The sequence below is a fragment of the Diabrotica undecimpunctata genome, chromosome 5, assembly GCF_040954645.1.
Source record: "Diabrotica undecimpunctata isolate CICGRU chromosome 5, icDiaUnde3, whole genome shotgun sequence".
NCBI lineage: Eukaryota > Metazoa > Arthropoda > Insecta > Coleoptera > Chrysomelidae > Diabrotica > Diabrotica undecimpunctata.
The window spans coordinates 53,632,823-53,660,404 of NC_092807.1; the positions used below are offsets into that span (position 1 = coordinate 53,632,823).

A 27,582-nucleotide genomic window follows, 5' to 3' on the forward strand; every position below is an offset into this window, starting at 1 on the left:
AAAATAGAAAGAAATAAAAAAAAGCAAGTTATCAGCCACAAAGAACCAAAAAAAAGAAATTGGGTTCTTTTTCGAAAAATAAGCGAGGATGAGGGGAAATATTGTGCCTGCCGACGATGAAAGCGATTACAATACAAGCATTTTTTTCAGAGGATAATCTTGGTGAAATATGGGTCAAGTGTTTTATGTGCCATTTGTGGGCATATAACGAGGGCGCTGGAGCAGAAAAAGAAGATAATGTGTGTGACTCTTGCAAATAGTTTTTCCCCTAGTAAAAAAAAAAGAAAACTTGAGAAAATCAAACACATGTCATTACCTATGAGATATTTGATATATTTTGTTATTTGATAATAAAATATATTTGTCACGCCTTTATCTCATTTTACACAAATTTAAGACACAGTTTTCGGGGTAGCCCATATTTGGGATCACTATTAAACGACGCAAAAGTACAATTTTTCATTATTTGTACATTTAAAACACTTGTATATTTTTAATCAATTTGGACTTTGATCAGGTTATAAGTAACTAAATATAGGTATTCTGACAACCTCTGGAATTGAAATAGAATTTTTATTCTTTTTTTATATAGAAATACAAAATGGGTAGTCCATATTTGCATTCTTTCTTCTAGTATTCTCCATTAATAAATGTAATAAATTCATGCTATATATATGTTAACCGTTTTTGGCCCGACGGGATTCTGAAGTCCCAAAATTTTAAATCGGTATGATTTTCTTATTACGGCAAAAGTTGGCGTAATGGCAGCTAATCTGAAAAGCTCAACGTAGGTGGCGCTTGTGTAGTTGGAGGTCACGTCAATTCTTCAAATCAATTTACTTGTATGTAAATATTGCGTTTATTTGGCTCTGTGAATTTAATTTGAAAAAATAAAATGCCTCAATGTTGTGTTGTGCCTTTGTGCTCATCGAGAACATCAAGACACGGGTTTTCCAAAGATATTGTAATGACTAAGTGGATTCTAGCAATAAAAAGGGATAATTATGTGCCGACAATAAATGCACGTATCTGCAATAAACATTTTGTTGAAACAGATTACGTATTGCCTCTGGATTCGACTTTAAAAAATCGTAAGTTGTTTATTTGTTAAAATACTGACTTATGTTTTTCTGGAATATCTAGTTCCAGCCATATTTAGGTACTAAGAATATAACACACTAAAATGAAGTAAAGGCTTCTGTTGTACGTTTTTATATTAAATTAATTTAATATACTAACATACAAAAGATGTCTTAATTTAATTAAATTATTATTGACTTAGTACCATTATTATAAGCTCAACTTTTTTGTGAACAATTTTTTTGTTTATTTTACAGCAAAGCCTAGACTCAAGAAGGGTGTTATACCAAGTCAATTTAGCTGGACTGAAAAAAAACGAGAATCAGCCAAGCAGAGAAACGAACGCATGATAAAACGTGCAGTCAGAAAGGAATCATCACGTTTATCATCCATCAGTTCGTCGAACCCAATCCCAACAGAACCTTGCAATGAGGTTGAAATAGAGTCAATGCCAATAAAGATAGACGACCATGAAGATCAACCTAGAGATAAATGTGATGCATCAACTACGACTACTATACCACTTAACTCATTTTGTATTAAGAATTTGCAATGTGAGTCTAAGTTGGAAGAACTCAAATTTTATACTGGGTTCGATAGCTCTGAACATTTTTGGCTTGTTTTTAATATCTTGGATCCCGCAGTGAACAATCTGTAATTATATGATATTATCCAACAGGATCTAAAATGAGTGTACGTATATTAACCCCAGCAAATGAGTTTGTACTTACGGTTGTTAAGTAAAGGCGGAATATGATCAATAAAGAACTTTCATTTAAATTTGATATAAGTGAGGCATTAGTTAGCCGTATATTTATTACTTGGATTAACTTTCTGTATTGTCAATTTAGAGAACTTAACATCTGTGTATCAAGTAACATAGCTAAAGAAAATGTTAAGTTCAAAGGCCAGCAATGTACTAGTACAGTCATCATAGATTGTACTGAGGTGAAGATAGGTCAACCTAAAAATCCGGTATTACAGCAACTTACTTACTCAACATATAAATCATGTAATACACTAAAAGTTTGAGTTGGCATCTCGAGTATAGGAAGCATATCTTTTGTTTCTGATAGTTATGAAGATTCCATTAGTGATAGATGCTTGTTTGAAAAGTGCGGTCTGTCTAATTTACTTGAAAAAAATGACATAGTATTAGCAGATCGAGGTTTTCAGATCTAAGACTTTTTAGCATCCAAAGATGTGACTGTAATTATGCCAGAATTTTTAAAAAATAAATCTGGCCAGCTTGAGCCTCACCAGCTTTGTCGATCAAAAAAAATTTCATCCAATAGAATACATATTGAGAGAGTAATTGGTTTGGGCAAAACATATAAGATTTTGAAGTATTTGTCGAGCAATTTAGTACCATTGGGAAGTCGAATAATATTTGTATGTTTTATGTTAGCAAATTTTCATACCAACATAATGCACAAAAATTAATAAAACAGAAATACTATTTATTTGTCTTTTATTTTTTTATACAGATCATCTACATTGTTTATAAGTATGCTTTATGTTCGTAGCAACATATAAATAAAAATTTATAAAACAAAAACTGTTTATTTGTCTTTTATTTTGTTATACATATAATATACATTAATGTTGTCCTAAAGCTATTTCTTCATGACATTTATGTAATTTACTGTATTAATTGGGACATGAGCCACAATTTAAGTTTAAAATTAATTTTATTGATGTTTCGACTTCCACTTTTGTTTATTTTGCTTGCTAAAAATGTTTACAAAGCAATATGTCAACAAAATTTGTTTATTTATTAATATTTTGTATGTCAATAAAATTAATTTCCAACTTAAATTGTGACTCATTTCACAATTAATATAGTGAATTATCTATATTATTTATAAATGTATTTGTAAAGTAAGTGAAAGATTTGGACTACAAGTAAACGTACAAAACCTAAATTTATAGTCATCAGCAAAAATAAAATTAGAGACGTCCAACTGCTTATCAAGAATACACCAGTGGACCAAATAAAACAGTATCCCCATCTTGGAATAATGGTAAATGAACAATGGGATTACTTACAAGAAGTGAAATGAAGAATAGAGAAGGCTAGAATATAAGGCAGAGTATAAAAGCCACACCCTTAATCTGGAGATAAAAGTAAGGCTCCTACGATGTTATATCTTCTCAATATTATACTACAGAGTTTAATCCTGGACACTCACTAAAGCAATGAAGAAAAAACTTAAAGCCTTTGATATGTGGCTATACAGAAGAATCCTGAGGATATCATGGACATACAAGATAACCAACGAGACCTTACTATAAAGGATGAAAAAAGGAAGAGAAATGATGTATATAATTAAAAGGAGTAAGTTAGAATATCTGTAGTTAAAGAACCCTAGGAAATGGTTCTCCACAACAACTAATCTATTTAAAGCATTTATTAATAAAATAATTATGACCAGAATAAAATAAGGCCAGTTAATAAAATAATTATAGCCAATATATGAAATAAACAGGCACCAAAAGAAGAAAGATTTATAAATAATATATTTCGGCCAAGGCTGGAACCATATATTTGTCGAAAAACTCTTTAGATTTTGGAATGATTTCATTGTGAATTAAATCATTATTTCTACTAACAGAAATACATTTCAAATCTTTGTTGTCCATACTACAAAATCACAGAACTCACGACCAGTAACTAACATCTGAATTTGAACTCAATAATAATAGTTTGAATTTTAAAAGGATTCTATTTTTCTCCTGTGTGTCATGTGAACAACAGTGCCAAGGTGAGATGTAGTTAATCTTATTGATCTTTGTTGGAAGCAGGTGGCAGAATTAACCTGAACTCTTGAAGCTTTTTCAATGGATTTAATCGGTTTTGCTGATACATGAATGTGTTTGTATATCATGTGTTGCATGACTGAAATTGATAAATAATCATGATCATAAGTAATACCTGAAACAGACGCTGCACTAAAACATCCATTAATACACAAACTTCTCTTTTTACTTGACGTGTAATTGATGACCTGATTTCTTACATTGTCATTAAAATTAGGCATATTTCTATATTCTTGTGGTCTTGGATCATAGCATAAGTTGCTCTTCTACCTTTTTTGCACATTGTACTCTGGAACAGTAAAACTTATCTCTTCAGCTTTCTGTGGTGCTACTTCTAGTCTGCTTTTTTTGGCATATGCCAAACTTGTTTTTGGTCAGTGCAGGTATCTTTTATATATAATTTACCATGCTCTTTTAGATTTAATAGAGCATAGCACACAACAGCAACATGTTTGCACACAGCTCTATATCCCTTACCAGTAATGCATTCACATGATGCTTCAATAATACTTCCATCCATGGAAAGTACCAGTTTAACATAATAGGTAAGAGCTTTGGTCATTTCACTATTGACCTGTGCTCGGTAAAAATGATGCTCCTTTGTTTTTGACTCCACCATAGCTAATAAAAAATTATTTTTCAACATGCTGTAGCCTTTTCTGTGGACTGCAGCACACATACTCATTCCTTCGGCTAACTTATAACTAGATAGAAAATAGTTGTTTATGTCCACAATGTTTATTGGAGGAACTTCTGAAGACTGTTGAAGACTTGTGAAATCATCATTTGGTGGCCATAAAATATTTGATGTTGGTTCTCCAATGGAACAGTCCATAATGTCATCTCGAAGATTATTATTTCTATTATATGCAGCCAATCTGTAATAGAAAATAGAATACTTTACATTTATAACACATCTTAACATTTTTTATAATTTATAATGGAGAGTATACAGCCACAATTCACAAACATTTATTACCAGATCATACTACTCAAAGTCTAAGTTTCAATATAAATATGTAAATAAAGTACTGCTTTGTGCTTCAAAAGAATCTTTAGTGATTTTAATGAATATTTATGAGAATCGTGGTGCAAATTAGGTATGAAGTAGATTCAGATTCCATAATATATTTTGTACTTAAATCATTTTAATTGGAGTTTTCTCATTAAACAATATATCCTAACCAAAACAGCAATAGGTTGATGGAATGTAGGTATTATGTTACAATACTAAATATTACATAACATTTATATCTTAAAGCCAAAGGTACAAAGACATCCATATATCATTTATTTTTTATATGTGTTTTGCTCTGCATATATGTATGTAGTAATGCATATATGTAATGTATATATGGCTTTGTATACATGTATGTACAATTTTCGAAATAAAGGTTACTGCTACTACTTATGAGTTTCTGGGCAGGCAAAGCATTGAACTTCCAGCAACCACACAATAACTTTTATACATATAATATTAAAGACAATGTTTTATAATGAGTTTTGTTTTAAGGCGGCACAAAACTGTATTAAATGTATGGTAGCTTACCTAATTACCACTGTTACGTTACATGACTATTAGCTTAAACCTAAATACAAATACTTCACTATAAAACTCAAATGAACATAAATATTTTTATTTTGGTCTGAGCTATAGAAATAAAACATTAAGAAGATGATTAATATAGTTTACCTTTCGATAAGGGCTTCCTTTTTTCCAGTAACTTTGGCATTCCTTCTCCTTAATTCGTTTTTTAACGCACAAACAGTCCAAGATCCGTATTTTTCTGCCATAATTTATTATTTATTTAATCGTAAACAAAAACACCATATACAAACTTCACGAACTGTCATAACATTGACCCCTAACTACACTAGCGCCGCCAAGCGGGAGCAAGGGAGTCAGGTGTAATCGCTGACAATCGTCGGTAATCGAATTTATTGTAACTGAAACTGTTGCCGGTAGATGTTTGTTAATGCAAGCACATTTATTCGTGTTTATCATTATTGTTTATACTGTTTCTGCGGAATTTTATTTGTGAATCAGACGCAATATACTTCAGGGTAAGCACCAATAAAACATTTATTTTGTTATGGTGATAATTACATCTCATATTACTATCCAATGCCTTGGGACTCTCAAGTCCCGTCAGGATTCAAAACATGTTTTTATATTACTTTCTTTTAGAATGGAAAGTAAATGGAAGGATTGTTTGTAAAGGCCTTTATCAGAAAAGGAACTAGAAGAACTGACACTACAAATTCTGGAGCTACCAGCTGATGTCAAAATTAGTAACTATAAAGACAGCGATTGTGATGACGATAATGAAATAAGGGATGTTGGTCCATCTGCAGCTGAAGAAAATGAATTAGTTGAAAATGATGTAGGTGAGATTAAAGAATCAGGACTAGGAGAAGCTGTGGTTGAAGATTAACTAAATGAAAGCGTTGAACCTCTTGAAGCTAACCGGAAATGGCATAAAAAAGATGTCATCGAAAATATTCAAAGTTACCACTTAGAAGAAGGAGCAGTGAGTCCAGAGTTCGCAGGATGCACAACACCTACAGATGTTTTTGTGAGACTACTCGTAGATATTGTGGAAAATATTACCTATCAAAGTAATTTGTATGCAGTGCAGAACAACAAAATAGTGAATATAAAGGAAGGTGAATTACTAGCCTTTATCGGGCTGAACTTTCTAATGGGGTACCATCAACTTTCCTGGTGGAAAATGTACTGGAATACTTCATAAGACTTACATGTGCCTCTTGTTTCGAAAACCATGTTAAGGAATCGTTTCGAAATGATATTAGCAAATCTACAAGTCAACGATAACCAGCAAATTTCCAACGACAATAAAGATAATGCACTTAAAATTCGACCTATGATAGATACTCTAAACACACAATTTACTACATTTTATCAGGGCACAAGAAAACTTAGTGTGGATGAAAGTATGATCATTTTTAAAGGACGAAGTAGCTTGAAACAATATAATAATAATTATGTTACAGTTTGACTTATATTAAGGCAAAAACTAAAAATTGCAGATCGAATTTAAGAACTATGGTTTAGGAGAAAGAGTAGTCCTATCATTAACTAAGATGTACTGAAATGAAGGAAGAATTATTTATTTTGATAATTTCTTTACGAGCGTAAAATTACACGACTTAAAAGACTAAAACTAGAAAATACATTAGCATGTAGTACAATTAATAAGAACAGGAAGGACTTGCCTCGAAATTTAAAAGAAAAGGAATTGCTACGCGGAGATTTTAATTATAGCTATTCTAATACTAACAATGGTTATTTTGTGTGGATGTATAACAGAGCAGTTAACATTGTAACTAACTTTCATGGATCAGAAATAAAACATGTTTCCAGAAAACAAAGAGATGGTTCGAGTTTAAACTTACCATGCCCCAGCGTTGTGGAAGACTACAACAAAACTATGGGCGGTGTTGATCTTGCAGACCAACTACGTAGTTTATACTGTGTAGATAGAAAATCACGTAAATGGTGGCACCGTTTATTCTGGGGGATGTTGAATATTGCCTTTGTCAATTGATATATTATATACGATGAATTATTCGAAAAAATCAGCCAGCTGAAGGCAAGAAGATTGGTTTCTATGGGACTTTCAACATACGCCACTGAAGCAAAAAAGCAAGGCTCCCGAAGTTTGGAGTCATCTACACCTAACAAAAGGGGGAAGTATAATTATAGCGCGTTGGATGACGTCAGATTAAAGACATTTGGGAAAACACTGGACTGTTTTTACCGCCAATAGGGAAGATGTGAATATTGCAGCTCACTTGCAATAAAGTCTGGACCTCAATTAAAGTGTTTATTTGGTGGTGCCTATTTGTGTTGTAATTCAAATAAAAACTGTTTTGCGATGTACCACGGCCTTCCTACTTCGTGAAAAGTAATCATTTATAAAAAATAATTAAAGCTTTGATTTTTATCGTTTTTTTATAGCAACAAAAATCGCTATCTCCTGACAGAATCTCCTATACTAATTTCTGACGGGACTTGTAAGCTCATCACTGGGAAAAGAGTCCTTGTAGCAGAAAAATAAAAAAATATATATGATTAAGCTATCTTATTAAATCGATACATGTAACAAAATTTGCTTTTTTTTGAAAAATCTTAATTTGGGCAAAAAAGGGTTAATAAGTAGTATTAAAATTAAGAATTAAAAAAAAAAAAAGTTAAGACGATTACAGCAGATTCTCAATATTGTCTGTTTACTTCAACACAAGCCATGCGATTTTTAAAACTTTCAATACATTTTACATCTAACTAAATAACATTACATACTAAAATATAAAGCAGCTACAAAAATGAATCAACCGCTAATTTTTATCAACAAGTCAACAAATAAATGTCAAAATAATAATGAAATGATACCAATGCGCAAGCTTCAAGACCAATTTCGATGTCGAAACTTGATCTCGACAGAGCTTGTCTAGTCGAAATCAATTTCTACACAACATTCCGATAGAAGAGGTCGAGATGAGTTACAGAATACCGATTCCTACAATTCCGATCCGACTTGCTGATCTCTATTCGATTTGACTCATTTCTATTCGATTTGTAATTACAGAATAGGGCTGATTATCTGACTATTTAATTCTTCTTAATTCTGTGGTAATCTTATCTTTTAATGCCTGAGTATTAGCAGATTTTGTTTTATAAACAAAGTTTTTTAAGTGGTCGCGAAGGAAAAAGTTAATTTATGTCGAGTGATCGTAGGGGCTAATCGATAAAACCGTCCCTTTCAATCCATCTTCTGGGAAACACATTTAGGCTTTGCCTCACAACACGAGCATAGGAAAGTAGAGCACCTTCTTGTTCCAGCCAAATATTGTCGTTTGGGATACTGTTAAAAGTTTTACCTAATGAAATTTCTACATTTAAATTTAAGTAAAAAAATTTACTAGCCAATAAATTTAAGTATGCCGGACTATTAAGTTTCTCTCAATGAAAAAGGGACCAATTATTTTGTGACCTATTATTCCAGATCATACATTAAGATATTGTAAATTTAGAAACAATTTTGACATTAGGGCATTTAGATATAGAAAATATAATATAAAAATATAATCAACATTCCATTAAGACTTCCAGCAGGACAAAAAAATATACAGGATAATCCAGTGGAAATAAGAAAGTTTATTATATTTCCAGAAAAATTGAAGATCTGACAACAATGTAAATACCGCCATAATATCGGCTGCGTCACAAAACTCTTATGCATCAAAATCCATAAAAATCGTGCAAGTGCAATGGTGTCAATTCTGAAAGGGACTCATATATTAGAGATGCTAATAAAAAAGTAAACCGAGCATACCTAAAAACTTTTGCTACATAGCTAGAAGAACGGTTACCATATAAATATTGGTATTATAAAAAAAAGTAGAAGGCTGAAGACAAAGAGGACGAACTCCGATAAGCAGACCAAATGAAGATTTTGTTGGAAAAATCACTACAAGGAGCCGTCCATATGGTACTGGATTGCAGCTAATGGAGACAGCAAACTAACAATACTTTGCATAAATCACACGGCATACTTACATCTATGTTTAAAAAGCGTTATGTGAATTTGAAATTTGATATGTCTCAGCGGTTTTTATGATTTTCTACACAAACAATTTTATTCCATAAGTGGTTTTCACAGTCTATAATTATACAATTTAACCCATTAATATTAATAATATACCCTATATAATATAGTTAGTTGCGATCAAGTTATTGTGGAGCTTTTAAAACTATTAAAATATACAGGGTACCCCATTAAAAATAAAGATTGCGGACTATGCTAGTTACATTTAAATTTCAGATCTTCAAATTTAAATTTTTTAAAACACGGACAGAAATAATTTTATTCAATCAGTGATTTTTTCCCAATGACGTATAATATATTAGACTCCGTGAACGCTTTAAAAAGTGTCCGCAACATGAAATAACTTTGTTATTGTTTATTGTTTTGATATGAAATTGTGTGTTTACATATTTTTTGTCACAAGCAAATTTTATTTAAAATTTTTGAGAGTCATTTACCTACTATTTTAGTAAAATGCTATTTAGGTATCTTGTTTGTGGTCGCTGAATTTCGAAGAGCGAAACGTTATCACTTTTCAAGTAAGTTATTGTTTATATGTATGTTTTATAAATATTAGGTTATATTTTGATAGCCAGTGGAGGCGTTTAGTTGTTATTTATTTAATAAATACATAAATTATTATGCATTATACTGAATAATAACAAGTTCCATTAAATTTTTTGTCTTTTTTTTTATTAAAATCATTTAAATATAATTTTTCTTACTAATTTTTTTTTCATAGATTTCCTTTTGACGACGAAAAACAGGAAATTTGGATATACATTTTACAATTAAATAAGAACAAGCTTTCCAGATGGTCACGTATTTGTTGTGATCATGTTGATCCAAATGATGTTATCATGAAATCTAGCTTTGTTCTTCCAAAAGAAAATGCAAAACCATTAGCTATACCAAGGTGGGTAATATTTTTATTAAATTTTTACATTGGTATTTAATATTCATATAAATTTTCTGTTTATTGTTTCTTGTATATTGTTTTCTCTTTGCATACAGGTCTTCTAAAGACGTTAAAGAGGTGGTAGAAACTAAAGCTCTCCCTAGTCCATCAGACACCCACAATTTAAATTTCGAACTGCTAGCAGTGAACTAACTTTGTCTGCCTCAGATACTGAGGAAGTCTTAGGCAAGGAAAATATTGAAGGGCATGCTGCAGATAGAGAATTAATAGCTAAAAAAAATAACAAGAGGCAATATTCATTTAATTTTTCATTTGCATTATTATATTCTTGAATAAGCAATTTTTATTTCATTAAATCTTTTTATTTTTAGGAAGCATTATGTGGGGGATTTTTCCATGTCGGACTGCCTAAGAAAAAGAAAAAGATACATGGAATCAGTAAACATGTATATAGCAAAAAAAAAAGAAACAAATTAACACCCTAAGAAAATCTATGAAAAGATGAAAACGACAAGCAACAACATTAAACGCATTGGTACAATCATTAAAAGAAAAACTGTATGTTACAGAAAATGCTGAATCTGTGTTGTTGGTAAGTTTTCTTTCACATACTCCATAAAGAACAAAATTAAATTATTATTATATTCTTTCATTTTTGTATTTTTTATTGTTTTAGGCCTCTTTCCCAGAATCAGCCAAAGCATTTTTTCAACGATTTTTAAAGGGTGCCAAATGTGCCAAATATTCTCCAGAATTAAGGTCATTTGCACTGGCTTTAAATTGTATTCAGCAAAAGCCTATGATTTTGTAAGAAGAGCTTTTAATAATTCATTACCACACCCATCAACCATAACAAAATGGTACCAAACTGTTGATGGCGCACCTGGATTTTCCAAAGAAGTTTTAAATGCTTTGAAAAACAAAGTTGAAGAAGCAGGGAAGCAAAATAAAACACTTGTAACACTTGTGTTACATTTGTGTGTAATTTAGTGCTAAACGAAATGTCTATTCGTAAGCTAGTAAAATGGGATGGGAAAAATGTTGATGGCACTGTAGATTTTGGTACAGATATAGAATCTGATAATATACCTACGAAGCATATACATACGAAGCATGAGAGGCACTAGTGTTTATGTTAGTAGCCTTAAATGACAATTTTAAAGTGCCAGTTGCATATTTTTTAATTAAGAGTTTTTGTGGATAAGAAAAAGTATCCTTAGTAAATCTTTGCTTAAATTTTATTTATGATTCAGGCATAAAAGTATATTCATTAAATTTTGATGGTGCTGCCAACAATTTATCAATGGCCAATGCATTAATTTTATTTAACTTCTATTTTTACCTTTCTATGAAGAGGATGGTAAACGATTTTACAAAATTATATTTAGGTTGCATTGCATCTGGTACTATTTCCAAATCTAGGTAATTTTTAATTATCTCTCCAGATTTGATCCAGGTATCCTTTTGCCCTGCTTCCTGACATATTATCCACCTTCTGTATGCTCCTATCTTTACATCCCTCTCCATCCATATATGTAATGAAGAGAGATCAAGCATGAGCTCCATGAGGCAGTTAGGGTAGTCAACATTGCTCGTGTTATGATTAAGCATGCTTATCTTTGAAGCTTATTCAGCTTCTATTAAGTGGTCTTTTGTTGTTATTTAAACTACCATATAAGTGCGCCATACGTAATTATAGATCTGACTAGTCATATATAGCCAGTACATCGGTTTGGGTTTCAAACCCCAAATTTTCCCATATACTCTTTGACATGTAGAAAGGGAAACCTTTGCTTTGTAGGTTATACTTTCCAACTGGGCGTTACATGTAAGCTGCTTATCTAATATTACTCCTACATGTTTTACTAAGATTGATAGAGAATTTTTCCATGGCATACTACCTACTAAGGATATTTAATGTTCTTTGGAGTGCGCTGGAAAGAAAATTACCATATTTTCCTCTTACCATAATTACTAGATTATACCTATAGGCATGTACTTCTTCCCCCGTGTGCGTCAAGAAATAACATCAAGTGATCCATCGGGAGTGACCAGAGGAGGGGTGAGAACACTCCCCCCTGTGGACACCCTTAGCAGTTTTGGCCAAAATCTCTCCTTGCACCTTTGTGACAATCTTCTATTCACTCAACAATATATTTTCCAGAATTGCATTGATCCAGTTACACATAGTAACACACATTGGTAGTGGATCTATTTGATAGGAAATTATTAAATGTGCCTTCTAAATATTCTCTCCATTATTGATTGAGTGACTGATTTTCTGAACTACTTTGTCAAACTGCTGTTTGTGTTGATTTCCTTCTTGATATGCATGCTGGTTGCCATTGAGAGAATGATCCCTCAAAAGTCTTCCCTTAATATGTCTATCAAGAATTTTTTCTGTTGCCTTCAACAAAAATGATGTAAGACTGATCGGCCTGTGCGATTTAGGCAGGACATTCTCTTGTCCTATTTTGTATATTCACACCACCATTACAATTATAGAAGTCTTTGGTATACAACTTATTTATTATTATAACATATTGTATCTTTATATACAACATATTGTATGTCTTAGAAAATAATTGAAACTGTATTTATTACGTCGTGTGCATTAATGCGTTAATTAAATTACTAATTGCGTTGCTAATTGTTTTATGATTTATTTCTTTTGTATGTTTTTTGTTAAAAATGTATAATTGATTTTATGTTTTTTTGTTTATTTTTAATTCATTACAACAAAACACGAAATTAGAATTCAAAAGTTTGTTGTTTGTTTGCACTCAAGTAACCTTTCAATTTTCCTCCTAATTCCTTAATATAAACTTCAAAAGTTGCTTTATACAAGGAAATTATTGCAACAGTGAAAACCAGCAGGAAATGATAAAAAATGAATTAATCAAAAATTAAGAAGACAATTTGATGCACTGGATTCTTAAACTAATAAAAAATACAGGGAACTCAGAAAGTATACTGATGTAGTGGAGACGGGGATATTCTTTGATGTTACTGAACACCACATACAAAATATTGTCAAGCACATTGAAAAATAGATAAATTACCGAAAATACACTAGGGCAATATCCGCCAGGCTTCAGAAAAAGAAAATCAACCATAGATGCCAACACAGCTGATTGAAAAGTGATATGAACGTGATATAAATTTTCACTTACTATTTATAGGCTTCTAGCAATCTTTCGACTCTCTAAATAGACTCGCAACACTTAATAAAAATGCAAACCTGATTAGATTTATTTATCTAAATTTGCTTCACACTAAATAATAATCAATAGTCCTTAATACAATTTAAAAAATGAGAATTTTTAATCTTTAGGCAAAACTTCAATATTTCCTGTTGGTAAAATGATTAAAATTCAGGTAATGTACTTTACAAACATTATAAAAATAATTTTTTCTCTTATAGACGAGAACACAAAAAAAAATTATAAATATTTAATTTTAATTAAAAAAATAATTATTGTCATTAAAATAGAAATGAGCACGCCGCTGTTCTGGTAAACATACCTTGAGCGGAGATCTTTAGGACACCCGATTATATAGGGAGAATATGGGACTGCTTAGTCTATATATTATACGTCATTGTTTCTACCCTATATGTTATCCTGTACTTCTTCTTCAAGTGCCATCTTCGTTCCGAAGGTTGGCGATCATCAGGGCTATACGTATTTTCGAAACTGCTGACCGAAACAATTCGTTGCTGCTACAGCTATACCATTCCCGTAGATTCTTTAGCCAGGAGTTTCGTCTTCTTCCTATGGACCTTTTTCCTGCTATTTTCCCTTGCATAATTATTCGAAGCAGTTCATATCTTTCGCCTCTTGTAATGTGTCCCAAGTATTGCAGTTTTCGTTTTTTGATCGTAAATATGACTTCCTTTTCTTTATTCATTCTTCTCAAGACCTCGACATTATCCTGTACACTTTATGTCAATACTTCTATTACAGTAGTTTGTTATTGTTAAATATTGTTCTGTTAAATGATAAATTATCTCAAAAGCAAATTTTTTAAATTGGAAATAAACTTCAAAAGTTTTATAAAAAATGTCTACCTACAGTTGGTCTACAAACTGTGGTAGATGTTCTCTGTTTACTGCAGATGCAGTCGCAGTTCACAATGCAGTGTGTTCACTCTTTAGACATCCAACCATGTACAGATAAGTACTATTAAAAGGCATTATGAATTATTATAATTATAAAAACAACTTACAATTTCTCGATAATAATCAGGATTCGTTATGGAAATGTTAAAATAGATAAACGTAAAATGTAGAAAGAAAACTAGTAGCATCATATATACTCGTAAACCTTGCATAGATAGTAGTTTTTGGTAATCTTCATTTTTGGAAATATCCGTTCTATTTTTCCAGCTACGATATAACGAAAAATGCTGTAGAAACTTATTGGGATAACCTAAAAATAAAAGAAAAACTTAAAGCAATATAATGATTTCCTACAATTTAAGAATTAATGTGAATGTCCTATCATCTTATACAAATAATTTATTATATTTTTTTGTTGCGAGCTATGCCGATACATACCAAATTACTACTAACTATATAATATATATATATATATATATATATATATATATATATATATATATATATATATATATATATATATATATATATATCTGTACCGTAGAGATAAATGGTAGTAAGTACATTTACTGAAGTTTTGAGATAATGAGTAAATAAGATGAATTCCAGAAAATTATTGCAACGAAGACATATAAAAATTTGTATTTATATATATGTAACATTGTATATTAGTTAAACAATATTGTCCTAGTATGATAAAAAATTTGTTTATATATTGGATAATATTGTGACTAACGCTATGGCTCCACGAGCGACAGATTGTCGCTAGCAGTAGCAGTAAAATTACGGCGACAGTAAAGCAGTAAAATCATGGCTCCACGAGCGACAGTTTACAGCGCGCATATTGCCGCGTTTTGGTCTTGTAGTGGCTCCATAAGCGTTAATATGACGCAGCTACAATCAGTGGTATCTTGTCCGTTTATATAATGTCCGTGTATATAGCAGTAAAATAAATTCACACCGATAATACAATAATATAGTATGGATAATCTATAATTTCAACAAAAAGTTGCTTTAATATTGGCATTGTGCCGTCGACGTAGGGTTAAAAACTTGTAGTACTCTATATTTATTATGTCTCATAACGTGACCCAAGTATTCCAACTTTCTTTTCTTTATACTTATTCCTACCTCTCTCTCTTTACCTATCCGGCGTAGTACCTCTTCGTTGGTCACGTGCTCAGTCCAGGATATACGTAATATACGTCGGTAAGCCCACATTTCGAAGGCCTCTACTTTTTTCATCAATGTTGTGATCATTGTCCACGCCTCCATTCCACATAACAAAACCGGGAATACATAACATTTCAGAAGTCGAATTTTGAGAGGTAGGGTGAGGCTTTTAGAGGTGAAAATTTGCTTCATGCTAGTGAACGATGCTCTTGCCTTTTCAACTCTTATACGTATTTCCTTCGCTTGATCCCAATTTGAGTTAACTGTTGTTCCCAAGTAGATGTACGAATCCACGTGTTCAATTCTTTAATTGTCTAATATCAGTTGCTGTGGTGGTTGTTGGGTTTTGCTTACTAACATCCATTTGGTTTTTGTGATATTTTGTCTGAGTCCGTATTGTGCACTTGTTTTTGACGTGACAACGTCTTAAATTAGGTTGTGGCTCGGAGTCACTCATGAAAAAGTGTAACGCCCGCTCACGTCTGTTACGATCAGTCACCGAACGAGAGAGAGGTCCGCCGGCCCGGCGAATGCCTTGCGTCTCTCTCCCACTCAAACATGATCGGTTCGCTGCGCGCGCAGCACTAGAGAATTAGGCGCGTTGAATCGGTGCGTGCTTGTGTCTCTGTCTTTCTCGAGCGTTCTTGGCGTTGGAAAACCGAGAAAGCGTCATAATATAAGTTCACACGTGTGGTTAAAGTATCGTCAGCTGTGTCTGTAGTGAAAATGTGGAGTGCTTAGATTCGTCATTTACAACAACTACAACAATAAAGGTAAATAATTGTACACTAATATTTCATTATCGTAAACTATGATTGATTGATTAATTGTAAGATTGACACAAAAGTTGAGAAACTGAGTTTATAGGTTATGTCATACTATTGACAAATGTTGATAGTGTTAAGTAAATTATTAGTTTAAATCACTCTGCAATCAATCGTAATTCAGTCGATTGAGAAGAAACAGCGCGTATTGCTAGTCAAAATATATTTCTATAGTTAAAATTTGTGCAATTCTTATTTTCATTCAATTCCTTGTTCCTATTGTGCAATTTAATAATATTCATATCAATAAATATTCTACCGAGAAAAAGACGTTGTCACGTAAAATCTTCGCCCGTAAAACCGACTTTACAGGCAACCGATTTTTTTGTATCTTGCTCATTTGCAATTCAGTTCTTCCATGCTACTTGCTAGAATCACAGTGTCATCAGCATACCTTATGTTATTAATTATTTCTCCATTTATCTTTATGGCTTCTGTGCTTTCCTCCAGCGCTGTCTTAAATTTTCTTTTATACAACAAATTAAAAGAATATCCTGACAAGTTTTTTGAATATTACAGGATGTCGTTGTCTTCTTTTAATTTTTTATTATGTGAAATAGAAGATGTCATACGAAAACAGGATACATCAATGCGTGATAGCCTAAGCCCAGAAGAAAAATTAGCAATTACCTGCCTTAAAGTAAGATTTCAAATTACATATTTTATAATCATATACCTAATATATACCATATATGTATCTACCTAAAAATAAAAAAAAACAAAATATTTAACTATTTAACTTTCATTAGAATAAAAAGGGGCCGCCACCACTTCTTACCTCTGCATATTCTGTAATTAGCTACTGAATTATCAAGTAGATCGACGGCGAAGGCTCCCATATGTCGATTATATTCATTTATCATATTGGGTCGATGTAATGAATCTTTCTTTTCCAATATCTAACTTGCTTTTTTATGTTACAATAATTTAAAAAATTCTGATGCGACATAAAATCTGCTTTGTTGCATTCTTTTATTTATGAATCACGCCAAGCTATCGAAAACGAAACATTAGTACTGAAGGATAATAAAATTTTACTATAAACAATAATTATTAAAATTTTATTTTAAGACATGTTTAGACAACCACTTATATAGAAATGAATCACCAGTTTGAAGAAGGAAATCCAAAAAATAGATTTTCGGGAAATCAATAAAAACTGTTTATTCTCTCTATTCAACTTTTTCTTGTTTAATAATGGCATCCATTATTAAATACAGTTTGATACGGTTAATTATGATTGAAAAAAAAGAATTCATTGATTTTTGTTATCTAGAATATCGATAAAGAAAATATTGGATTTATTTCTTTCTTAGAACTTATAATTTTTTGTTATGATTTGAGACACAAAATTGTATGAAAAAACTTTAAAGTAATTTATAAAAACAAAGAAACAACTTAACAAACACAGAGAAATAAACAAACAAGAACAAAAATATCCGATTAAATGGCAATTACCGCTACAAGCGACAAATTACTGCTAGTGGATACACAAACGCGCTACAAATTACTGCTAAAAAATAGATCCGGATCTATTCGAACGCGACACGACCTTGACGACGCGTCTCGGTCTCGAAACGAAGCGACAATCTACAGCGCGTGGAGCCACTCAGTATCACTGCTGTTGTTTTCATTTATCAAGCTACATTTTACTGCAACTGCTAGCGACAATCTGTCGCTCGTGGAGCCGTAGCCTTAAGGTCTTTTGCCTCAGCATTTACCAGCAGATAAGAAAGTGTAGAAAATAGTAAGTACCTACGTAAGCGCAAATAAAAACACAAAAATGATAAAAAACATTTATTCATTATCGCTATCACTAACATTTTGACTGGTGACAACTAAATTCCTATAAAACTCATGAAACTGACCGGGGATCTACTGTAAAGATATTAGTAAATATTCCTTTTTCTTTTGTGTTATATCTTTCGGTTTTTCATAACGTAGTGGTAGCTGTTTCGAAAGATTGGTCTCAGTTGCTGTTCTTCTAGCTGCGTACCATTCTTTAAGTGTAATTTCTTCAAAAGACTATTAATAAAAAATTATAGTTAGTGTGTCTTTTTTTTTACACAGAATTGGACTACGTTTGAAATCAAAAAATCATCATTTTTTTTCTAACAGTATTTTTCTTTTTACTGATAAATGAGGATTGAGATTGAGAGTAAATTACTTCAAAATTTCTAAAGTCATATTTGTCCATTTTAATTACTAGATCACCCACTGAATTGATTTATTTCTGCCAGTCCCAATGCGTTACTATCTGAATTATTGGCTGTTTTTCTATAGATCTTTCAATTAGAGCGTGCACTTGGTCAGCTTCTAAGTGAGATTACTGAGTACAGTCTTACTGAGTCCTCTCAGTAAATATTTATAGTCAATTACTTTTAAATGAGGGCAGATGTTCAAACGCCAAAAATAGCTCATTAATGCCATAACATTGCGGATTTGACTGGGGCAATTATCTGACCAAATAACCAATTTATCCACATCAGTTTGTGACAGAACTGTCATAGATGGCCCATTTAGTCAATGCCGATGCAATTTCGTGGCCACCTCTTCCAGTTTGGGATTATTCCAAGATAAGGTAATATCATTATTATTTATTTTCTGTATATTTATTTATATGCCGTGAAATTTACAGTCCATAATTTAAGCTTGTAAAAACTTTAATTAAAATTAAAACTTATTGTTGGGTAAACAAGGCGTAGGTAAGCATTTTTGTGAATCACACATTATAACTTTAGTTTTCCCAGCTGATTGTTTGGTTTCCTATTTATCGTTGGCTTTAATTGCTTATCAATTTTCCGCATCTGGAAGATGTTGGTCATAATTTTGCTATATTGGTATTGTTTCTTGTTTGGAACAGTTTTTATTTGTAGAATAAAACGATCGCAAGTCCACCGAAACACTTATAGTAGAACACTTTCCACCGAAACCGATATAAATGCTAAATTAAAATCGGTGTTAAAAAGTTTTGTATAAAGCTATAATTTAGCAGTTTTATTCTTTAAAATATTGTTTTCCTCACACTTTAAGGTACATAATTTGTACATTTTTTCACGGCTTAATTCTGGTGCTAAATTTTTGCAGTTTTTGATTGAGAATAATGACTGTCGTAGCACGGAAACGACTGAATGTATTATTGTATTTTATTTAAAACTGCTTCAGGTGTTTTGTTAAATGCTTCATGCCTTCACCTAAGATCTTGTGTTACAAAGCCTCCCATAATATTGTTTTTAAAAACATTGCGTACAACTCATTCGAAAAAAAATTGGGCACAAAATAGCGCACCCGATTAACAAATCCAAGTTTCTACGCTTTACCTCTTTCTCCAAAGGATATATTACTTTTTCTTATACGAATATATAGGCCACTAATAATAATTCCTATACCATCTTTTACCACAAATAAAATTTGAATATGGTAAGCTTAGCAAAAGTATTAAGTCCAAATTAAAAAAAAAATGGAGTTACTACCTTTTACATCTATGGTACATATATATATATATATATATATATATATATATATATATATATATATATATATATATATATATATATATATATATATATATATATATATGTATAGTAAACTCTTAAATATTGGGGAAATCTGCAAGAAATACTCTAATGTGTATCAATTGTTTCGCCGAACGTTTTCGCCAAAGAGAATTAATTTGGCTTCTTCAGGGCTGAAAGAGAATAAATTATAATTATATATGTATATATATATACATATGTTGTGTGTAATTCATTTTTAGCGATTTTACAGGAGAGGCAAAAAACGAAAACATGTTTTTTTAAATATTTGTAGCGAAATGATTAAACATAATGAGGGATTACTTTAAGATGTATGTTTTGTAATTATATTAACTAATGAAAGTCTTGAGTTTGATTGAGATACAACTTTGAGATTAAACATGACTCTTCGTAGAAAAAGGTTACACTCTTCTTGTTAATTATTTTTTTAGTTTTACCATTAAAAGGTTGTATGTTTCAAGTTATTGGCAACTTAAATAGGAGAAAATTCGTTTTTATGGTCTATTTAAACAAAATATCAACTGGTAGTTTTCACAATTTTAATTGGAATTTATAAATTTTACAACAACAACAATATTCTACCACTACGAACAAAATAATCACTATGAACAAACTAAAATAATTATATCAAATTTTTTTTTTGGAATTTTATTGTTGAATATGTTTATTAGTATATTATTTATATAGTAACGGTTATACATTTCGGGAATGACATTTGACTTACAAAGACTGTTTAAATCTTTATAGTTGTCTTTAGATATGGCCAGAAAATTAGAATAAACGGGAAGTATATCTGTCATGGTGATACGCTCATTATTAATTTATTTTTTGACTTCCTAGCTAATAGGCGAGCGGTTTACCCCTATAAGCAGAGCATCAACCGACTAAAATTCTTTTTGCATTTCTAATGCACCAAACCTTTTTTATTCGATTCTATATATTCTTCCAAGATGAAATGTATTTTTTTTTTTAATTTTTACAAGTGGGCCGGCAATTGTTATTAACAAATAACTTATACAAAAAAGCAATTTCACCGAATTGTTTCAGAATCAATTTTTTTAGGTGTATCTCATCAAAATAAACACTTTTTTTTTCCTAATAATTTTTCGAAAAATGCTTCCTATTCGAGTTATTTGCATTTTTTTTGTTGAAAAAATGCCGTAATTAGTGATTTTTGGGATTTTTTTTCTAAAAAACTACTAAATGAATTGCAATTTTACAAATAGCTTTATAATCTTTAAACCGTCGAGTATAAGTTAGAATATTTTGACAAGGATAAATAGTTTCTATCTCGCTAAAAACGTGGACCCAAATATTTCGAATATGCCTACAAAAATTACAATATTATAGCATTGTAAAAAATTAATTTTAATTGTTTTAATTATAATATGTCTATATAAAAATAATAAGAAATATCTTTTTTTTAATAAATTGTACGTAATATTTGTATTGAATTAATTTTTTAAATTCAACCAAATATTTCTACGCGCCGCACGCCTGTATCGCCGCAACCGCTGTACACACTTAGCGGTAGACTGCTCGAAAGGCATATTCGAAATATTTGGGTCCACGTTTTTAGCAAGATAGAAAAAAATTATCCTTGTCAAAATATTCTAACTCGTACTCGACGGTTTAAAGATTATAAAGCTATTTGTAGAATTGCAATTCATTTAGTAGTTTTTTAGAAAAAAAATCCCAAAAATCACTAATTAAGGCATTTTTTCAACAAAAAAATGCAAATAACTCGAAAAGGAAGCATTTTTTGAAAAATTATTAAGAGAGACAAAGTGTTTATTTTGATGAGATACACCTAAAAAAATTGATTCTGAAGCAATTCGGTGAAATTGCTTTTTTGGATAAGTTATTTGTTAATAACAATTGCCGGCCCACTTGTAAAATTAAAAAAAAAAATACATTTCATCTTGGAAAAATATATAGAATCGAATAAAAAAGTTTTGGTGCATTAGAAATGCAAAAAGAATTTTAGTCGGTATATTCTGTTTCTAAGCGTCTTTTGAGGGGTAAACCGCTCGCTTATAAATAACGTTCAGTTACAGGCATTTGTTTTAAATTAGTATTTATTTTTGATAAGAACGTCATAATTTATGTAAATTACTTTCGCATTTTCATTGCGTATCTGTAAATATTTAATTTGTGACCATTTTACTTTATTACTTTTAAAATCTACGTCAAAATTAATAAGGGTGTCTTTTTCTTTGTTCAATCGAAGCTCTTTTATAAATATCACATGTTATGCATAAATCTTTCTTGGGTTTAAATAAATTTATATTAAATTAAATGAATATTTATATGACCAGTGGACTTGAAGTTGCAAGTGTTGCACCTATTGCTTATATCTAGGTAGTCTTTCAACACAGTTATTTATAAACTATACTTGATGATCATGATTCCCAAGAGCCCAAAATTGTAAAAAAAATCTGGGTTCCCATTTTTAAAGATAACTTTTAAATACATTTTTTGGAACAGTTCTATGTACACCCTGGTTTCATTCGCCTTTCTCGGATTTATTGACCTCGTTGATTCGTGAATGCCAATCCTAATTTTGTTTTCCTTTTATTCAAGTTGCACTTTTTATTGTTGGTATTGCTTGTCCTCTAATGATCAGAAGTACATTTTCCCGGCATATCTCGATTCTTTTTCTTATGCGAATTTTGTTCTATATTAGTAGCACTATATTTGATTTTTATATTTAGGTTTGTTTTTGGTTCAAACTCATCTATTTCTTGTAGATTCTTTTCTTTTGGTACATCCGAATAGCTACTTTCTACAACAAAACTATTTGTATACCTACCTGAAGATCACAGAATAACAATAGAAACAGAAATTAACAATTCGTAACAAAACTAAATTTCGGTCATCTATTAAAAAGAAAAAAATAAATAGCAATGGGTGTTCTAAAAACTGATATCATACCTTCAGAACTGGAAGATACATATTTGGATACATCAGCAGATATAGGCTCTTTACTCTATATCACTACCATTTGGGTCTAGAAATTTGCTACATCTAGGCAGTATCTTTTAGATTCGAATAAATCATTGCTATGTTGAATAATTTTTTTATCAGATGATACATAATATGATGTCTTATTTGCATATAAATGGTTTTCTGTGAAATCACAATCTTTTACAACAATGTCTAAGTATTCCATCTCGCCAGAAAATAAATTTTGTTCCATATCTATAATAGTATATAAAATACGTATTTTTACTTACAAAAGTATGGTTATGATAATTACTCATCAGGTTCAGCGTCTATTTCACTATTTTTCAAAGCTAAATGTAATATATGCGTATTCCGATTCATTTTGAAAATACTTATATCTCGATATTGAAACACTTTTATAGTCAAAACTAATCAACTAAACTAAATAATATACACATAACAAGTTACATTCACGTAAATGGAATATACCTACTGTAACTAGTTGAATACAAACTAAGCAGAAATTCATATAGCGTATCAGATTCCCCGGTAAACTATTCATACAACAAGATTGACTTACGGAATACACCGCATGTTTGATTACTATATAAATTAAACATACGTGCAACAAAGCTGTAACTCCTTTAACAACCTTATTAATCGTCAAATATATAGAAACTAAATATTTGACATAGAGAGTAACAGTGTTACTGCGTTTTTCGCGATAAAATGACATCCGCAGGTTAAAGTATTTTTTCCGCCGACCGTCCATTTATGATCAATCAATTTTAACACCCTCAAAATCATTGATTAATAACCCCTATTAATGAATAATTTTCTATTAATGAACGATTTTATTATAGGCAACACAACATATATTGCTTGCGTAAATAAATAAACGCTCTGTGATTCGCAGTGACCTGTAGTGTAGGCAACCAAACATATACCTATTTATATTACCACTAAAAAATTAAATTAAAATGAAGTAGCCGTAGTTAGTACTATCTGTCATTGTATGTCATTATTTACTTTATTGTTTAAAATTCTGTGTATTTGAAAAATCAAAGGATGGATATTGACGAAGAGTTTAATTTAACTCCACCAGAATTTAACTTCTTCTATCACAGAATTTACAGAGATCCAAGAAGACTTAAATATAAATTTGTCAAAATGCTATACAGCAGATAATCATTTATCAATATCTTCCTTTAATTTCAGTAATTGCACCATTTCGAGTATTAATGTTTACTATAATAAAACTACCACTAAGGAAACTTTGAATAAAGTCAATGAAAGCTGAAAAAATTGTTGTTTATCGTTAAGTAAATAAATATTTAAACTAAGATATCTTTATTTCTGAAAAGTACAGTCGACGTAAAAGTTTTGTAACGAACTCGTGAATTAAAATTGCGATTAACAATCTCGAACATTAACGCGCTCGCTTTGCTCACGAGTTAAAATATCTCAATTGGTAATCGCCCTTATTAATACACTTGTTGGTTAAATAACTATTTTTAGCGGAGTATTAGCGAAACTATTGACAATTAAACTATCCCGTTTATATTTACGTGTGCGCAATTTTTTACTGAATTAGCCTGTGTTAAAATCTGAAAATAGATCTAATGATGGGGGTGTCGAAATACTGATTTTTAGTTACATACGTACAGAGTGGCTCACCGAAATCCACAGGATATCCTTACATTTGGCAATATTTATTAACATTTTTTAAAGGTGCAGACATTTGTCATTTGTTAACTTCCTTATATCCATCTCCACAAACCCTTAATTTGAAATAGAGAGCATCTCATCTCTTCTTATATGGTATATAATTAGAGACGACTTGAATGGAGTATGTAGGCATCCATGCATTTTGTTTTAACTCAATTTTTGTAATAAATTATTAATCTATTAAAAAAGTTAAATTTTTACGCTATGTTCCGCTAATATTTTAATTTTTTCCCATCACGTTAAAAACTACACTCAGACGAATGTTGAAACCGGTTTGTTATAAAATGCGCTTTATTTTAAGCTTTAATGTGGTGAAAACAAAATGATAGATAAGCAAAATATAAGCAAAAAATTAACATTTAAAAAAACTCTAAAAATTTATTTAATATGAAAAGAAAAATCAGAGATGCATGAAGATTCTATAAAATCTATAAAACTACTTCGTTATAATATAAAAACACGTATGATTTACCTTTAAACTGATTTTGTTTGTATTTATCGAAATATGTTGAAATGAATACAAGAGACGTGTAAAGTACGATAAGTAACCTGAAAAAGAAAAAGAAAATTAACTTATATTTACGGAACTTTAAGTTACGGATTGAAATATTAAATATTATAAAACTGTGCTGTAAATATGTGTATATATGTTTTCCGGGGTATAAAATATTTGGTCCTCATAGGTTATCTTTTGTATCGTCCAGAAATTGGTCTTCTTCTTTTAACTTCGACTGATGAGATAACTTTCAGAATAAAGTTATCTTGGCAAACTTTATGTTTTTATTAGTAGAAGTTTTCATGGAAACGTCTAATGTTTTGGACAGGAACGGTAGTACATTGAAATTTTCTTCCATCAAGGTTACAAGTAGGAAAATCCAGTATACCTTTCGCAGAGTATCTACACAGGAAAAGTACTATTAGCTTTTTATTCTTCATAAGCTAACAATATTTCTCATGGTTCTAGTTAAATAAAAATGTAGTGAAAATAACTTAGAAAAAACAATTTTGGTAAGGCTAATCTACTAATATTTTAGAGTACTGACAACTAACCTTGCTAATTTAGATTTGTTTCTATTCCACTTCTCGGACTTTTTTCTTTTTTCTTGTTAGACTAGTCGAGAGCTCTACTAACTCATCCATTATGCACGAATAATTTAGTTCATTAACTAGTAATAAAAGTCGTGTTATTTAAAACACGAGCATTAAAGCATTAATCAACCTTAACAAGCCCGTGTAAATGCAACAAGTAAGGGTGACTGCTGCTGGTATTTAAAATAAGCTGCTGGTATTGAAAAGGAACGTTTCCGGAACGAGATGAAAAAACAGGAGAGTAGAGAAGGCGCTGCAATGCTGAATCGGTGAAAGGATAATATGGGCAGGTCATGTGGTAAGATTAGACGAAGACAGACTGCTAAAGACAGTCTTTTTGAAAAACCAGATGGTAAAAGATCAGTAGGCAGTCCGAGAAAACGATAAAAGGATGATGTTGAAGCCGATTTATCTAGAAGTGGGGTACAATGGAAATGAAGCGCAAAGTCGTAGAACATGGAGGGCTATAGTGAATACGGCGAAGACCCACCCGAACTGTAAAGCCAGTCAAGAAGAATAGGTATAACAGTAAACAAAATTAAGGATCTCAATTAGCTCAGTAGTTTCGTTCGAATAATCTTTTAAAATTATTTTAGGATGTTTGGCATTTAGTGTGTTTCCAGAAAGTCACATATTTTATTTCATTATAGTTTAGGATAAGTGGTGGTGATCTGTCTGCGATTTTGTCTCTTATTGTCTCTTGAGAAATTAAAAGTTCGCGAGAATTTCTCGTTGACGTTTTCGACTTTTTCTTTAGTTTACGTATTACAGGAGGAGTAAAGATCTGTGAATCGGTTTTTGGAATATTTTCGTTAATATCTGGAGAAGATAAAATGAGCCTTTTTAGTTGATTAAAAACGTTTGTGATACTTAGGGATGGTGTTATTTCTACTGGAGTAAGATTGTTGATGTTGTTAGAGGTCGATGATGTTACGGTTTTTAAGGAGGAAATTATTATCTGTTGTAGTTTCCATAGTTTGTTCTGTTTGGTTATCAGATGCATGCACGGTACTTAATGTGTTTTGAGAAGTTTTTGGGTGTGTATTAAAAGTGGTCGAATTAGCTTTGTCAAAGCATTCTTTGATCTGTTTGGTTATTAGAAGCATTTACTGTAGTTAACATGTTTTGGGAGGTTTATAGGTTTGAATTAGAAGTGGTTGAATTACCTTGGTCAAAGCATTCTACTTCCTGGTGACCAATAGTCTTACATTTTGTACAGTTTAATCCTTCTATACCGAGAAAGGTACAACCAGTAAGTAGTAATGTCGTAAGAGAATGGAAAAATCAGAAATAGACATATTCTCTAAGGGTGAGATAAATAGTTGATTTCTAAAACTCAATACATACAATACAATTGTATTTGCTTTTAGGCATTTCTACTCTTAAGTTATTTTAGAGACGGTATTGAAACCCATCTTATGTAATTCTGGTTTAATTAAGGTGTTTAGAACATTAGAGTAGCATTTGATATTACTAGTCGTTGAGCTGAGGTGATAAGTCTTTTTATTTCTACTTAAGTTTCTTTTATATTAACATATTTGTGAAAATAAAGCGGTAAAGTATATTTTTAACCCTTAAGTACCATGGCGGGGTCAAAATTGACACCCCGCGTTTTTAATGCCAAGTTTCGCTACCGAAACATAGATTGAGCATTGCACGCTTTCTGCTAATTTTCGACCGGTAGGTGATTTATAGATTTACGAAAATTCCGTTAGTTTATCTGTTACTACTGCAGAGT

General features: G+C 31.1%; 1 protein-coding gene across 4 annotated transcripts in view; it reads right to left on the minus strand.

The window, feature by feature from the left end:
- LOC140440631 (uncharacterized) overlaps positions 1-27,582 on the minus strand; it is a 188,195-nt gene that overhangs the window by 47,798 nt on the left and 112,815 nt on the right. For all 4 annotated transcript variants that reach the window (XM_072530999.1, XM_072531002.1, XM_072530998.1 and 1 more), the window contains exons 4-5: positions 25,228-25,304; positions 14,656-14,858 (exon numbers count right to left, since the gene is read on the minus strand). In XM_072530999.1, the coding sequence (XP_072387100.1) occupies positions 14,656-14,858; positions 25,228-25,304 (280 nt within the window). The remainder of the gene's footprint in view (positions 1-14,655; positions 14,859-25,227; positions 25,305-27,582) is intronic.